The sequence below is a fragment of the Pseudophryne corroboree genome, chromosome 11 (genome assembly GCF_028390025.1).
Source record: "Pseudophryne corroboree isolate aPseCor3 chromosome 11, aPseCor3.hap2, whole genome shotgun sequence".
NCBI classification, from domain to species: domain Eukaryota; kingdom Metazoa; phylum Chordata; class Amphibia; order Anura; family Myobatrachidae; genus Pseudophryne; species Pseudophryne corroboree.
The window spans coordinates 143599668-143614702 of NC_086454.1; the positions used below are offsets into that span (position 1 = coordinate 143599668).

The 15035-nt window shown below is 43.4% G+C and overlaps 2 protein-coding genes across 6 annotated transcripts in view; one reads left to right on the forward strand and one right to left on the reverse strand.

Moving 5' to 3' along the window:
- ATL3 (atlastin GTPase 3) overlaps positions 1 to 7198 on the reverse strand; it is a 182168-nt gene extending 174970 nt beyond the window's left edge. Inside the window, exon 1 of one of the 3 annotated variants that reach the window (XM_063944901.1) lies at positions 7171 to 7198. In XM_063944901.1, coding sequence (XP_063800971.1) covers positions 7171 to 7183 — 13 coding nt within the window. In that variant the 5' untranslated portion in view covers positions 7184 to 7198. Of the gene's footprint in view, positions 1 to 5624; positions 5656 to 5986; positions 6096 to 7170 lie in introns of those variants that run through there. The other 2 variants (XM_063944902.1, XM_063944900.1) reach the window with 2 other exon arrangements.
- RTN3 (reticulon 3) overlaps positions 6573 to 15035 on the forward strand; it is a 129932-nt gene continuing 121469 nt past the window's right edge. The window contains exons 1-2 of one of the 3 annotated variants that reach the window (XM_063944898.1): positions 6573 to 6770; positions 7513 to 7605. In XM_063944898.1, the coding sequence (XP_063800968.1) occupies positions 7527 to 7605 (79 nt within the window). In that variant the 5' untranslated portion in view covers positions 6573 to 6770; positions 7513 to 7526. The remainder of the gene's footprint in view (positions 6771 to 7512; positions 7606 to 15035) is intronic. The other 2 variants (XM_063944896.1, XM_063944897.1) reach the window with 2 other exon arrangements.

Genomic DNA, 15035 nt, shown 5'->3' on the forward strand with positions numbered 1-15035 from the left:
GGGGGACGGCGGCGCGGCTCCGGGAACGGACGACCAAGGTTAGGTTCCGTTCCTGTGTTCGATCCCTCTGGAGCTAATGGTGTCCAGTAGCCTAAGAAGTGCAACCCAGCCGCAGTTAGTAGGTTTGCTACTCTCCCCTCAGTCCCACGTAGCAGAGAGTCTATTGCCAGCAGAAGCTCTCTGAAAATAAAAAACCTAACTAACAGACTTTCTTATTAGCAAGCTCAGGAGAGCTCACTAAAATGCACCCAGCTCTGTCCGGGCACAGATTCTAACTGAGGTCTGGAGGAGGGGCATAGAGGGAGGAGCCAGTGCACACCAGTAGTACAAAATCTTTCTTAGAGTGCCCAGTCTCCTGCGGAGCCCGTCTATTCCCCATGGTCCTTACGGAGTCCCCAGCATCCACTAGGACGTTAGAGAAATTTATGATCCAACCATGTTGTTGAAGTACTGTCAGGGAGAGTGCAATGCTCTGCACCAACCTTTCCCTGGACCTCGCCTTTTTCAGGAGATAGTCCAGGTAAGGAATTATGTTGACTCCTTGCCGTCGAAGGAGGACCATCATCTCCGCCATCACCTTGGTAAACACCATCGGTGCTGTGGAGAGCCCGAACGGTAACGTTTGAAATTGGTAATGACAATCCTGCTCTGCGAATCTCAGATAAGCTTGATGTGGAGGATAGGAACATGTAAGTAGGCCTCTTTTCTGTCCACTGACACCATGAAGTCCATCTTCTCCAGAATGGAAATCACTGCCCTCAAAGATTCCATCTTGACTTTGAAACTTTGCAGGTAGAGATTCAGTGTTTTCAGGTTTAGAATCGGTCTGACCGAGCCGTCCAGCTTCGGGACTTGAATAAAAACCCTTCTCCTTGTTGCGACAAGGGAACCAGGACAATCACTTGATCCTGACACAATTTTTGTATTGCTGCCGATACCACTTCCCTGTCTGGAGCAGAAGCTGGTAAGGCCGATTTGAAAAATCGGCATGGGGGAATGCCTTGAAACTCCAGCTTGTACCCGTGGGACACTATTTGTAAAACCCATGGGTCCAGACCAGATTGAACCCAAATCTGACTGAAGAGTTTCAGACGTGCTCCCACCTGAGCGGACTCCCGCAAGGGAGCCCCAGCGTCATGCTGAAGATTTTGCAGAAGCAGAGGTTGATCTCTGCTCCTACGATCCTGGAGACGCAGTGGACTTTTTTGCTTTTCCCCTTCCTTTACCTGCAAAGAAAGGGGAACCTTTACCATTTTTATATTTATTGGGCCAAAAGAACTGCATCTGAGAGTGATGTGTCTTTTTCGCCGGCGCAGGAGCATTAGGCAAAAATGTCGACTTACCTGCGGTAGCCGCAGACGCTAAGGCATCCAGCCCATCTCCGAACAAGGCTTCGCCCTTATACGGGAGAGCCTCCATATTCCTTTTGGAATCTGCGTCTGCATTCCATTGGCGAAACCATAACGCCCTACGTGCTGAAATCGCCATGGTAGCGGCTCTTGATCCCAAGAGACCAATATCTTTCATGGCTTCCAGCATGTACGCAGCAGCGTCCTTGATATGACCTAACGTTAGGAGTATCTTGTCTCTATCTATCGTGTCAATGTCAGATGACAAGTTTTCTGACCACTTTTCAATAGCACCACTCACCCACACACAGACAATGGTAAGCCTGAGGAGTGTCCCATTGGTCGCATAAATAGATTTCAACGTAGTCTCTAACTTGCGGTCTGCCGGCTTCTTTAGTGAAGCCGTCCCAGGGAGAATCACCTTCTTTGTTAACCGTGACAGGGCACTGTCTAAAATGGGGGGGGGGGGGGGGGTGACTCCCACCGTTTCCTGTCCTCTGCAGGAAAAGGGTAAGCTGCCTGAATTCTTTTGGGAATCTGAAATTTATTCTTAGGGTTTGTCCAGACTCCCTCAAAGAGTCCATTCAGTTCATGAGATGGAGGGAAAGTTACATTAGGTTTCTTCTCTTTATTAAAGTAAGCCTTCTACTGTGGTAAAGGAGGGGGCTCCGTAACCTCTAACACCTCCCTTATAGCAACAATCATGTATTGAATGTTTTTTGCTAACTTTGGATCTATTCCCCTGGAATCACTAGTGTCGACACAGGAATCAGAGTCCGTGTCGGTATCAGTTTGTACCACTTGTGCAAATGACCTTTCTTGCAACCCAGAGGGGTCCCCTGTGGATGAAAAGGCAGAACTATGAAAAATCACATCTTCCACTGATTTCCTCCAGGTTTCTGCATGAGACTCAGACTTATCCAATCTCTTACTTTTATGATTCATACTATCACGTAATTCTTTCACCCATTCAGGCTCGTGATGCGATGGCAGTGCCACCACATTACATTCTTGTGTCCCTAAAATGGCTTCCTCGGGGGAAGAGCTCTCTGCCTCAGACATGTCACACACGTGCAAAATCACACCACAGACACTCCGGGACTACTGGAGACAGACCCACAGCAAAATCTGTCAGAGGGACACAGAAGGGAATTGCCAGTCCACAACTCAGCGCCAAAATAACAAATTCCTGTGAAACTTTGTTTACACACAGAGACTTGTAGAGCGCTTATATAACGCCAATATAGGCAGAGCCGGCCCTAACCAATATGATGCCCTAGGCAAGATTTTGGCTGGTGCCCCCTAGCACAACCGCTGGTTCCGCCTCTGACCTTGCACCTCTTTCCCAGCACCATCACCCCTCACCCATAGCAGTCCTTATTTTGGGGTTTGTACCACCTATATTTTAAATAGGAACAGTTCGCACATTTTGCACACAGCCCAAAAAGGGGTGTGTTTTTGCTGGCAAGGGGCATGGCCCCACAATAGTTACCCCAATTCCAATTACGCCACACAATACTGCAACTTTATTCACATTTGATCATGTGATAGTGTCCATAATTCATTACATCCCACAGTAGTATCACTTTACCTTAAACGTTACTCCTCACAGTATAGCCCCTTATTCACATTACATCACACTGAATTGCTCCTTATTCACATTACACCACAGCCTATTGCTCTTTATTCACATTAGACAACACAGTAGTGCACTTTCTATACGCAATGCCACATAGTAGAGCACCTTATACACATAATGCCACACATTAGTAATGCATTTATACACAATTCCACACAGTAATGCCCCTTACACATGAGACACATTATTAATGTCCTTCTTAACATAATGCGACGTACACATTATGACAACCTTTATTAATGCACTTTTACACATAATGTCCCTTACACATATGCCGCACATTATTAATGCCCTTATACACGTAATGACACACATAGTGCCCCTACACATTTGCTGCACATTATTAGTGTCCCTATACACATAATGACACACATACAGTAGAACCCTGTTACACATATGCCGCACATTATTAATGCCCCAATACACATAATGACACACACAGTGCCCCTTACACATATGTTGCACATTATTAATACATTTTCACATGACACATAATGCTCCTTACACATATTCCGAACACTACTGCACAACCAACCCACTCACATGCACTCACACTGCCACGAACACTGTGACCTCTGCCTCTGCTTGGATATAGATGTGTCCTCATAAATCTTGCCTCAATGCTAACGTCAAGCATTTTTTTTATGAAAATGCATCTTATTTGCATTGCTATGTGGCTAGGATGCACAAGTAGCGTCTGCTGATTAAAATTATATGCAGCATGCCTATATATTGTGTGAGACTGTGGCTGTATCTGCATATGAAATGCTACACACAGAATATAGGCAAGCCGCATATCACTTTAATCAGCAGAAGCTGCTGATGCCCCTAGGCATATCAAATGCCCTAGGCAATTGCCTAGTTTGCCTATGCCTATGGCCGGCTCTGAATATAGGTTATAACACCTAAAAATACATTTTTGCACCCTGATACTTGGTCAGATGTGGAGAGGAGGATCAGTGTGTCTTCCCCTGCTGCTGCTGGGCGGAAATGGCGCTGAGAAGTGTGCTGGCTGCCTGAGGAAGAAGCTCCGCCCCCTGTAATGGCACATTTCCCCTCAGGTATTAGAGATCATCTTTATACTGGCAGGGGTGTAGGACTGTGTAAAACATCATATGCTACCTTTTGCCAGTGAGAGTAGGGTACATGCTGCCCAGGCCCCCCACCCCCCTTCTGGGTTCTGTGTATATGGATAGCATGCTCGCGCTGCGTTCCCGCTCGCTGCGCGGTACCTTAAGCTGTCACGATGACTGGAGGTCCCTCTCTGCAGATCTCCGGTAACACTACTCACCAGTCTTCTGACTCCTGGCTCTGTTAAGGGGGGTGACGGTGTGTTGTGGGAGTGAGCGCATAGCCGCAGCTAGTGTTCAGTACCCTTCAGGAGCCAATGTTGTCCTGTCAGCAGAAGCAGAGCCATGAAACTACATAGGAAGTTGGTTCCTACTTCTTTTCCCCAAGTCCCACGAAGCAGGGTGACTGTTGCCAGCAGTCTCCCAGTAAAATAAAAAACCTAAACAAAGTTTTTTAGTAGAACTCTGTAGAGCTCCACTAGAGTGCGACCAGTCTGCCTGGGCACATTTTCTAAACTGAGGTCTGGAGGAGGGGCATAGAAGGAGGAGCCAGTTCACACTCTGAAAAAGTCTTAAAGTGCCCATGGCTCCTGCAGAACCGTCTATACCCCATGGTACTGAAGTAGACCCAAGCATCCTCTAGGACATATGAGAAATAAAGATGAATGAAAATGATGGGGCTTATAGAGAAGTGCATGCAATTGCCTTTGGCTGATGGAACTTACGTGTTTTTATGCTGAGTAGATAGGCATAATGGGTGGTCCAGAGTAGTATGCTACTCAATTGCATCTCCATTTGCAGGTAAAAGAGTGCAACTGGTGGATAACAAAGTGTTTGCACACAGACTAATGCAGCATACACATGGGGCGCACAGATCGTTCAGCAAACATCGCTATACACACAGCGATGTGTGCTGAGCGATCTGACTAGATTTATATTGCATGCACGAATGATCTGAGCCGGCGATAGCAATGCACGGCCCTTATCATTATGGGGCATACACACGACACACGGAGCGATTTGTGCTTAATTTCTAAGCGATCTTGTCATATCGCTTAGAAAATAGGCAAAAATCACTCCGTGTGTATGCCCCATAAGGCCCAGATCAATCAGCTTTTTACTGCCATATTACAGGCTGTGTTCAAAAAATGACAGTTAGGAGCTGGTTGGTACTTTATCACCCTATTTATCACTCTCCAAGGATTGGTCAATCTGGGCCCAAGTTTAGTGAAGGTGTGTGTAGAAAGAACGCTGGCTACACTGAGCACTGTGTATGCAGAGATCTGTGCATCAGCCCCTATGTGCTTTACATTCAAGGGTTTAATATGAAATTGTGAATATGTGCGGATCTCTTATATGGCACTGGAACAATTAGCAGAGGAGTAATGAAACCTATATTTTAATTGCCGTAGGACCCAAACTAACACAGAGCAGGTATTCCAATGCACTCAGGAGTGTTACTAGAAGGCCCACTTACTACTACTATTACCACACATCTGCTTACTGACAGACTGTATGGTGTTAGCAGGTCAGCGAGAGCTTGCACCTTTGTCCTCAGATACCAACCCAAATGGTAGAACATTCCTGCCAGGGTTCCAATGCTACATGTTTACCCTTATACAATGCAAAGTCTCCCTGCCTCTGCTTCATCCCCCTGCTGCTGGGGGCTGGGGCATCCGGAATGCTACAGGTCTAATGCGAGTACAAGCCCCCAGGGAGAAGCTGCATGTAAACACGGTGGCGGAGTATCAGCGTGACAGTCACACACACCCGGATGTGGTGCAGGCAGTGGACACCAAGCGCACTGGCACATTGGAAAAGACCAGCATTTGGGCACTGGCATGTGTGCCCCCCATGTCCCTGCATTTGGGGGCAACAGCTAGACCCCAGCACTACTGGAGGCGGCTCGGTCCCTCCCTGGTACCCACCTGTAGCTGGTGTCCGGGAATTCCTCCTCCTGCAGCGCGGCGACAGAAAGCGCAGCGGACGGGGCGGGGTAGGCGAGCTTGTCCCCCAGAGTCCCGGGCGCGATGGGCAATGTAGTTCCGCGCGGGACCTGTTACTCAGTCACCGCAATTACTGAGCAGCATCCATAAAACTACAACTCCCAGATGGCATAGCGCGTAACGAAATCAGTAGTCCTGAATATATGTAGCTTTATTAAAAAAACAAGCTGACACTGTCACCCAGCCCTGTGATCTGTTTTTTTTGCACGGGCCGTTACTCATAGCGCTGCGTATACACTATGATCACTCCTGCCATGCATCTACTTATTGCATACCGCACAAATCACTGTATTCATATAAATCTGTCTCTCTCGTTATATAGAGTAGCTATAACATTTGTATGTGGGCAGAGTGCATTGTTCAGAGTGCGACGTACTAATAAAGTTAGTTTTGTGAGAAGAAAGCCCTAAGCAGCAGGAGACGGGCGGATCCTTTGCTGAAGCAGGATTGCTGCGCACGCGTAGTAAAATGGATCACATTCACACAGTGAATGAGGCTGAGCCACAAGCTGTCCCTCGCCGCTGGCTCCGCCTCTTACTCTCATTGCCACACCTAGCCCTGCCATCTCTGGTGGATCGATGCGACCACGCCTTGTGAGCCATAGCTCCGCCCCCCGCAGGCGTCGCCCCTCCGCTGCGTCATTGTGTCGGTGTCGTGCTCGGGCGCTCGGTGACAGGAGAAGGACGGAGAAACGCACGTATATATTGTATTCTATTATTATCTGTGTGTATTGTTCGTATTGTGCGGCTGTACATTGCTGGTATGTGGCTGGGCGTGTGGGCGCTGCTGCTATACGGCCTGCGCGGCCTCTCTGTGAGGCGTAAATGTGCATGGCTAGCAATGCCAACCTACCCACATTCACCGCCCGGCATAGTGTGTGCACGGATTGTGTGCTGTATACATCAGGACTGCCCATACTACGTGTGTGTGTGTGTGTGTGTATATATATATATATATATATATATATATATATATATATATATATATATATATATATATATATATATGTGTTTTGCTGCATAAAGCCTCTCGGGTGATATTGTATTAGAAGCCTCATTACCTCGTGTCTGTACATAATATGTACTACATATGCTGCAATAGCTTACCAGGGCTGTACATCCTTATCTCCTCTTGCAGTAGGTGTAGTGAGTCAAAGGAGGCTCATTCAGTGGTGTCAGCAAACAAAGGGAGGACTGGTCTCAATGCATAGAGCAAATACAGGCACTTGCAGCGCCTACAGTTCATATTTTCCTCTAAATACATAGGCCAAGCCCACAGAAACCTGTCAATGAACACAGGCAGGAGCAAGTGATATTGTAATCAGTAGTATTTTGCAGAAAAGTATTATAGCCTCTTATTTTATGTTTGGTGTACTGGAAATGTTTTAGCCTATAGCGATGTTTCTATGCATGTGCATACTCCAATATACTTGTCTTATCTATGTGCAGTGATTGCCGGCAACATGGCTGAAACCAGTGGACATCAATCTTCTCATATATCTTCATCAGCAGCAGCAGCAGAGAAGGGCGGGAGCTGTGCAGGTAGGTTGATAAATCCTATACGTTCTGAAATTGCCTTATGTGTCTCTGTTATATATCTTTATCAGAATAATTGTTTGCCACCTTACGGCTGCTGTGGTTGGTGTGTCTGTTTGGATCTTGTTTCTTATCTAATCTTCCTTCACAATGTAATTATTATTATTTTTAATTTGCATGGTGCCGCCTAAATGTGTTTGTCATTCCACTGAGGTATCTTCACTACTGATCTTTAATTTGTGGGTGATGTAACATGAATAGCATGGCAAGACCTATTATTGGGTTTGCATCACCTGCTAGGCATTTATATACCTAACAATGTCAACATACATATTTGTTGACTAGATGTAATTGTTAAATTAACCTTTCTTAAAAAAAAAAAAAAATAATACATTTTTTTTAGTGTATAAGAAGTCTGGGGTGTATTTTAGAAAATGTGTACAATGATGCACTTATTTCATGGATGATATATTGATATATAATATATTTAATTTTATTTTTATTTTTTTATTAATTCTGTAGTGTTCCCTGAATAAACCAGATATATGTATACCACTGTGATTATCTGACCATTGCTGGTATGTTCCATTAGACGTTTTCACAGTGCACATGGGAATAAGTAAAAGAAAACCTTTTAGACCTGGGATTTATAGTTATTCAATTATGCATGTATTTGCTTCATCTCACAAAACATGGTTTATTGTGCAGTTTAATAAAAATTGATGTAGGACAGGAATTCAGATCACACATGTGAATACATTGTCATATTAGAGGATTCAAAGTAATATATTCAGTAGCATAATATAATTTTTTAGTCTTAGTAGCGATCTGAAATGCTGTATTTGGCTCCCATTGTGTCAAGATATTGGCTGGTAGAAACTACATTTTATTTGCATGGAAAATTACACTTTAATAAAAAAAAGAATAAGTTTCCACCCTAATTTATTTATGCTCAGTAATAGTTTGACAAAAGGGAAACAATGGGTGCAGCATGTTTGAAAGCAGCTGCTAAATATTTTTCTGCTTGAGCCATAAAATGTATTGGAATATGGTTTTTAAAAGTGTGTAGGATGTAGACAAAAAACAAGCAGCGTAAATCCAATGCTTCAAGAGACAAGTGTGTGTTTGTAGGAAAATCTTCTCCTATATCTTATCTATGAAAATAAGTAATGTGCTGAATGAATGACTTAGGTTATGTTCCTTGTCATGGGCATTGGGCTAAAAAAAATTGTGTATCTATAATTGAGCTATGCATAGCCACTTCTTTTCCCTTCTATGGGGGGAATTCAATTGCCTGCAAAGGGTGCAAATTGTCATCGCCTGTCTCTCACACCCTGATTCACTCAATAATGCTCTATACCCTTTGGAGTAGCGAACGCTTTTGAGTGAGATCCTGCTGCGGTAAAGTGTGTCGGGTGTCGCACACATTCGGCCGGGCAAGCAAGTTGCAGGCAATTGATTTACCCCCCCCCCCCCCCCCCCCCCCCAAGTAATTGAAATAGAATAAGTCACTATCCCAAATTTTATGCATTCATTCTTATATATATGCCAGAAGTGTTTTTGGATTGAAATTTGCAAATGTATCAGTGTTCCTTTTCCAGAGAGAACCTACAGTTTATATAATAAAATATTTTCTGTATCATTTGTGTAATCTGCCATATTCTAATAGGATGTACCTAGGGGGCTTTGTATGGTACGTCCAGTCTGAGCTGATTATGAGCCACATATACAGTATGCTGTGCACTTATTGAGCACCCAGTGGACTATGGATACCCTTACTCACTGTATTTTTAGTATATATCCTCTAATTTTACAATGATCTATTTTTCCACGTAAGGTGAATTTTGCACTAAGCATAAGGTTAGCACGTAAGCAAATCACAGTAATCACTATGGGATATGCAGCCTTAATGTATCTATGTTGTGTTTGCTGTATTTTATCCTTCCCAAATAAATCATGTTTTCTGAATATCCAAAATCAATCAAAAGAAGCCACAGGGTATCCGTGTTCCAACTGGCCCTCATTACGCTCGATCTCCTTACCGTTGTCAATTTCTCATTTGTGTTTTGAAACCTGTGTAATTTGCTTCCATCCCACAAATTTCACCTAGAATGCACTAATTAAAGGTGGCCCATTAATGCTTTATTCATCGTCTTACCCCCAACCTCTTTTCTATTCCAGTATTGATCGCTCTCATCTTATCTGTTCTAACATCATCTTACATCTGTTGCATTACTGCCCTTGGTATTTTGCTGTACAGTATAATTGTTTCACAGTATATCATGTAATCTCTAGCCTTTCCTTCTAGGCCAGTATCCAAGTAGCCCCAATGCTGTTTCAGCCGATAAAAACGACCGATGTTCATTATCACAATATCTAATTATAGGCCGTTCATATCGGCTGAAAAAGGACCCACAATCTTGCGATAACACATTGGATCCAGGATAAGCTTCTGATCCCATATGTATTCGCGGTTCCGATGGTGGTTAATTGCAGATTATGCTTCAATCCCCGATAACTGCAGTGTATCGGGGCTAATTGTATAGCCCCATCCGAATCCATTAGCTGCAGTAAAGTACCGCAGCTATTTGGTTACCAGCCTTAGGGACTGATTCAATTGTTTTGGGCGTCCAAAAATCCAGTCTAACAAACAATTGTCACTATTCAACTTTGTTTGGGCGCCCCTGCACACCGCACCCAAACTGACCGGGTTTAGCCGCCTGAAGTGCTGAGTTTCAACACATATTTTTTTCTCGCACCTCAGGAAACTGCAAGAAAAAATTTGAGCTTTGCGGCCGCTGGGTACCCGAATGGCAGAACAATTATAATTGCTGCCGTTGGGCGCCCTGTAGTGGAGGCCGCGCAAAAAAAAACAATTGAATCGGCCCGTGTGTGTCTCTCAGAAAATGTATAAAGTATGGTACTTTGGTTTTTATTAAATGTTATGATTAAAACAAATACAGTGCAAACCCAATTACAAACACACAATTACACAGAATGTACTAAACAGAAAACACATTATAAGCAATGTTGGATATTGGAAAGTAGCCATTTTTAGCATAAAAGATCCTGTGTATATATTCATAAAGTAATCTTACAATTTATGCATTTATTTTTCTTTTCACTTTTTGTTTTCAAATTCTAAAGCACAAAAATTCGTTTTGATGGTCAAAGTAGGAATTATTTTTTTCTCTTTGACAGAGTTCATACATACAACTTTGTTTAAAAAGCTTCAGACATTTTAAACCCCATTTCAGAATAATGGAGCAGATGTATTAATCTAGAGAAGGCATAAGGAGGTGATAAACCAGTGATAAGTGCAAGGTGATAATGCACCATCCAATCAGCTCCAATATGTAAATTAACAGTTAGAAGCTGATTGGCTGGTGTGTTTATCACCTTGCAGTTATCACTGGTTTATCACTTCCTTATGTCGTCTCCAGGCTTAATACATCTGCCCCAGTCTTTAAAAACTACACCTGGACTGCACTTTGATAACTAAAGTACTTCTTATTCCAACCTACAGGCCTTTTCTCGTGCCAATACCCACCTAATGAATTTCTTACTAGACCTGAGATTATTCTCCAGCCTTTAAATCTTTAAACTTGCTTTTTTTTTTTTTTAACAACTCTTTATTACTCCAGTCCCAATCTCCACCCTTATTCACACTCCTATCTTATGTCTCCTTTTTTCTCAATACATTGTAAGATCTTTCAGTAGCAGGGCCCTAATTATCCTTTGATCCTGTTTTATGTATATGGGGGGTAATTTCAAGTTGATCGCAGCAGGATTTTTGTTAGCAATTGGGCAAAACCATGTGCACTGCAGGGGAGGCAGATATAACATGTGCAGAGAGAGTTAGATTTGGGTGGGGTGTGTTCAATCTGCAATCTAATTTGCAGTGTAAAAATAAAGCAGCCAGTATTTACCCTGCACAGAAACAAAATAACCCACCCAAATCTAACTCTTTCTGCACATGTTATATCTGCCTCCCCTGCAGTGCACATGGTTTTGCCCAATTGCTATCAAAAATCCTGCTGCGATCAACTTGGAATTACCCCCATTGTGTTTTCCACACTGTGTGTGGTGTAACTCATTTGTGTTTTGATCAGCAGCTGGAAGTAAGTCGCAGGGAGGCAAAAGGAGCTTAACACTCGATGGGTTTGATTCAATTCAGCACGCTGTTAATAACACGGGGAAGGAGGTCCCAGAGCTATTCAGCGCGTTGTTAATAATGCCGGAAAGTAGGTCCCGAAGCTATTCAATTCAGCGCGCTGTTAAGTCCAACTACAGAATTTCTGCTCGCACCCCTCCTAAGGTGTGAGCAGGGATCCAACAAAACTAGTGCTTTAGTGCAGCGCAAACAGCAACTCGGCGGGGCATTCATGTCAAAAGATGCCTCTTCTTATGACTAAACACCTGGTTTAAGGCGCGAGTATCTGAATTCTCCAACATAACAGCATGCTGAATTGAATAGCTTCGGTATCCCCTTCCTGACGCTAGTCACATTGCACTGAAGTGAATCCACCCCAATAAGCCTGTACCCAACAAAAGGGCAAGCATACAGTGTTAATCACTGAATGGAGCAAGAATATAAGAAACAAGCAGTGCTGGTGGCATGAGGATGGAGGGTGCTGATCACCATTTTTGGCATATTTTGGTTTTGAAGGGCAAAATATTGGACATGGCCTTGAAGCTGACATACAGTTATGACAATAAATTAATATAATCAATGTATTGTGTTACGTAAAATAGCATAAATATGTTAACAACATAACTACTAAAGAGACCTGTCGTATACTTGGTTGCCTCAGTCTGCCCCGCCTCCTACTCTGTTCGGACCCACCACCTCTCTAGAGGTGGGACAGATCATACAGAACTAATATATAGATATTTCAACTTTTCCATTCAACCACCAACATCCCCCTTAAATGTCCCTTAGACTGCCCCGCATGCCGACGGATCACTCCACATGACTCTTAAATACCCCTCAGAATAACTGGGTAAACCGTGTCCTTTGAATGAAAAGTTGGATACTTGCTAAATGGAACAGATAGGATTTTCAGTTTCTGGTCGAGATAAGGAACTGCGTGGTGATTTGTAGGAGGGTGTCTCGGGAGGGGGGAGGGAGGGTTTCACTTCCACTCCAGAGAGGGAAAGTGAAGGCACAAGGGAACAGTGGTGCTAGTGTTTTAGCAGTGCAAACAGAGGCTACAGAGTTCTGTTTAGCATTGTGGAGACTTCTATTTTAAACGGAGAAGCCACCAATCCAGACCGCTCAGAGACATAGGGCGTAACTCAATTGTTGCACACAGCACTTGTCACCCTCCGGCGTTTGACGGAGCAATTCAGTTGTTGCTCCATTCGGACGCAATCAGCTGTTGGCGACAACATTTGAGATTGCTACCCCTGGAGGTGGCCGGCTGAAATGTGAGAAAAGTCTGCTGTTTGGGCGCCCAAACAGCACTTCTTCCTGCCATGGCCGTTAGCTTAGTCTGGTTTGGATGCTTTACGCAGCTAAACCCTGACTATTTGGGAGGAAACAGAGTACCTGGAGGAAAATCACGCAAGCGTGGGGAGAATATGCGAATCCACACTGTTGGGGCTAGGGTGGGAATCGAAACTATGACCTCAAAGCTCGGAGTCAGTAATGCTAACCATTACACAATCCATACTGCCCAGGACACCGTTACGATGACATTGGGGTGATGCAGAGACACTGAGACGGTGTACTTCTAAAACAACCTAGTGGAGGACTAGATGGGCCAAGTGGTCCTTATCTACTGTCAAATTCTATTTAGCACAATTTACATACTAAGGGGAGGGGTGAACTGGTGAGAAGTGAAGATCCAGGGAGGAAAAAAAAAGTGGCAATTTAGGAGAAAGGATGGTAGGCTTTGCTAAGGTATAATAAACATTTGAAGCTGGGAAGAATGGTAAAAAGTCTGCTTTGGCAAGGATGGCAGACGTAAGAGGAGGTAACCAAGGTGGAGGAGGCAGAAATGAGATTGGAGATGTAGGAGGGATGGATTTATTAAGTGCTTTGTATGTGGGGGTGGGGAGTTTGAACTGAATTCTGAAGGGGATGGGGAGTTAGTAAAGTAGGTTGTAGTGGGTGGAGGTGGATGAGCAGCAGCATTCAGTATAGATTTACGTGAATAAAAGCAAGACCAAAGAGGAGTGGGTCACATCGGTCACTGAATGTTTGGACAAGCGTTCTGGTGGCATCAGGAGTAAGAGGTCCTGAAACCCCGTATGCTTTCCCTTTTCTACATTTAGTTATTCAAATCTACCCAGTGTTACAATTGTAATTTTTTGTGGTCATTGTACATTAAACATAAAGCTCAATAAGGAAAAGTTAAATTGATGGGTGTTTTAATATATGGTACAAGTAGAATAGATGGTCTGAAGCCCACACAGCAACTAATGATATATTTGTGTAATGCTATCAAAACATATGTATGCTAATTCTTCTAGGTAATTACAATTGACTACAACCACCAACATATTCTGCTGCACTATGTGTATATGCAAAGCTAATTCTTCTAGGTAATTACAATTGACTACAACCGCCAACATATTCTGCTGCACTATATGTGTATATGCAAAGCTAATTCTGCTAGGTAATTAAAATTGACTACAACCGCCAACATATTCTGCTGCACTATATGTGTATATGCAAAGCTAATTCTGCTAGGAAGTTACAATTGACTACAACCACCAACATATTCTGTTGCACTATATGTGTATATGCAAAGCTAATTCTGCTAGGTAATTACAATTGACTACAACCACCAACATATTCTGTTGCACTATATGTGTATATGCAAAGCTAATTCTGCTAGGTATGAATGACATAAACTCAGTTTAATGTTTGTGGAATGCATGGTTGTTTTTGTAAGGTAATTTACTGCTTGGCATTTGAGGGGGTGGGGTGTGGCTACAGATTTCAATTATTGGTTTCACTTGTAGTAGTCCTCTAGTTAAGTTCAATGGTGTAGGCTGTGCAAAGCCGTTTGGCTGTGCATTTACTATCTAAGCGTGCATTGTATCAAAGCGTGATAAAATTGCCACATAACAGCAGCGTTCTATCAGCGTTCAATCGAAGTGAAAAAGAAGGAAAACAGAAGGACACCAATCTAACAAAACAAAGAAAACTGAAGAACTAATAAGAAATGTGAGTCACTTCTCAGATCACTCACCTCCTGATTGTTCCATCTGATTAAATAGCACGGAACTACCTTACTTGGACAATTCAAAAACCATCCATTTCACCTACAAATGCTTGTATCTGTATTATTGTAATTTTGTTTCTCTGACGTCCTAGTGGATGCTGGGTACTCCGTAAGGACCATGGAGAATAGACGGGCTCCGCAGGAGACTGGGCACTCTTAAAAGAAAGATTAGGTACTATATCTGGTGTGCACTGGCTCCTC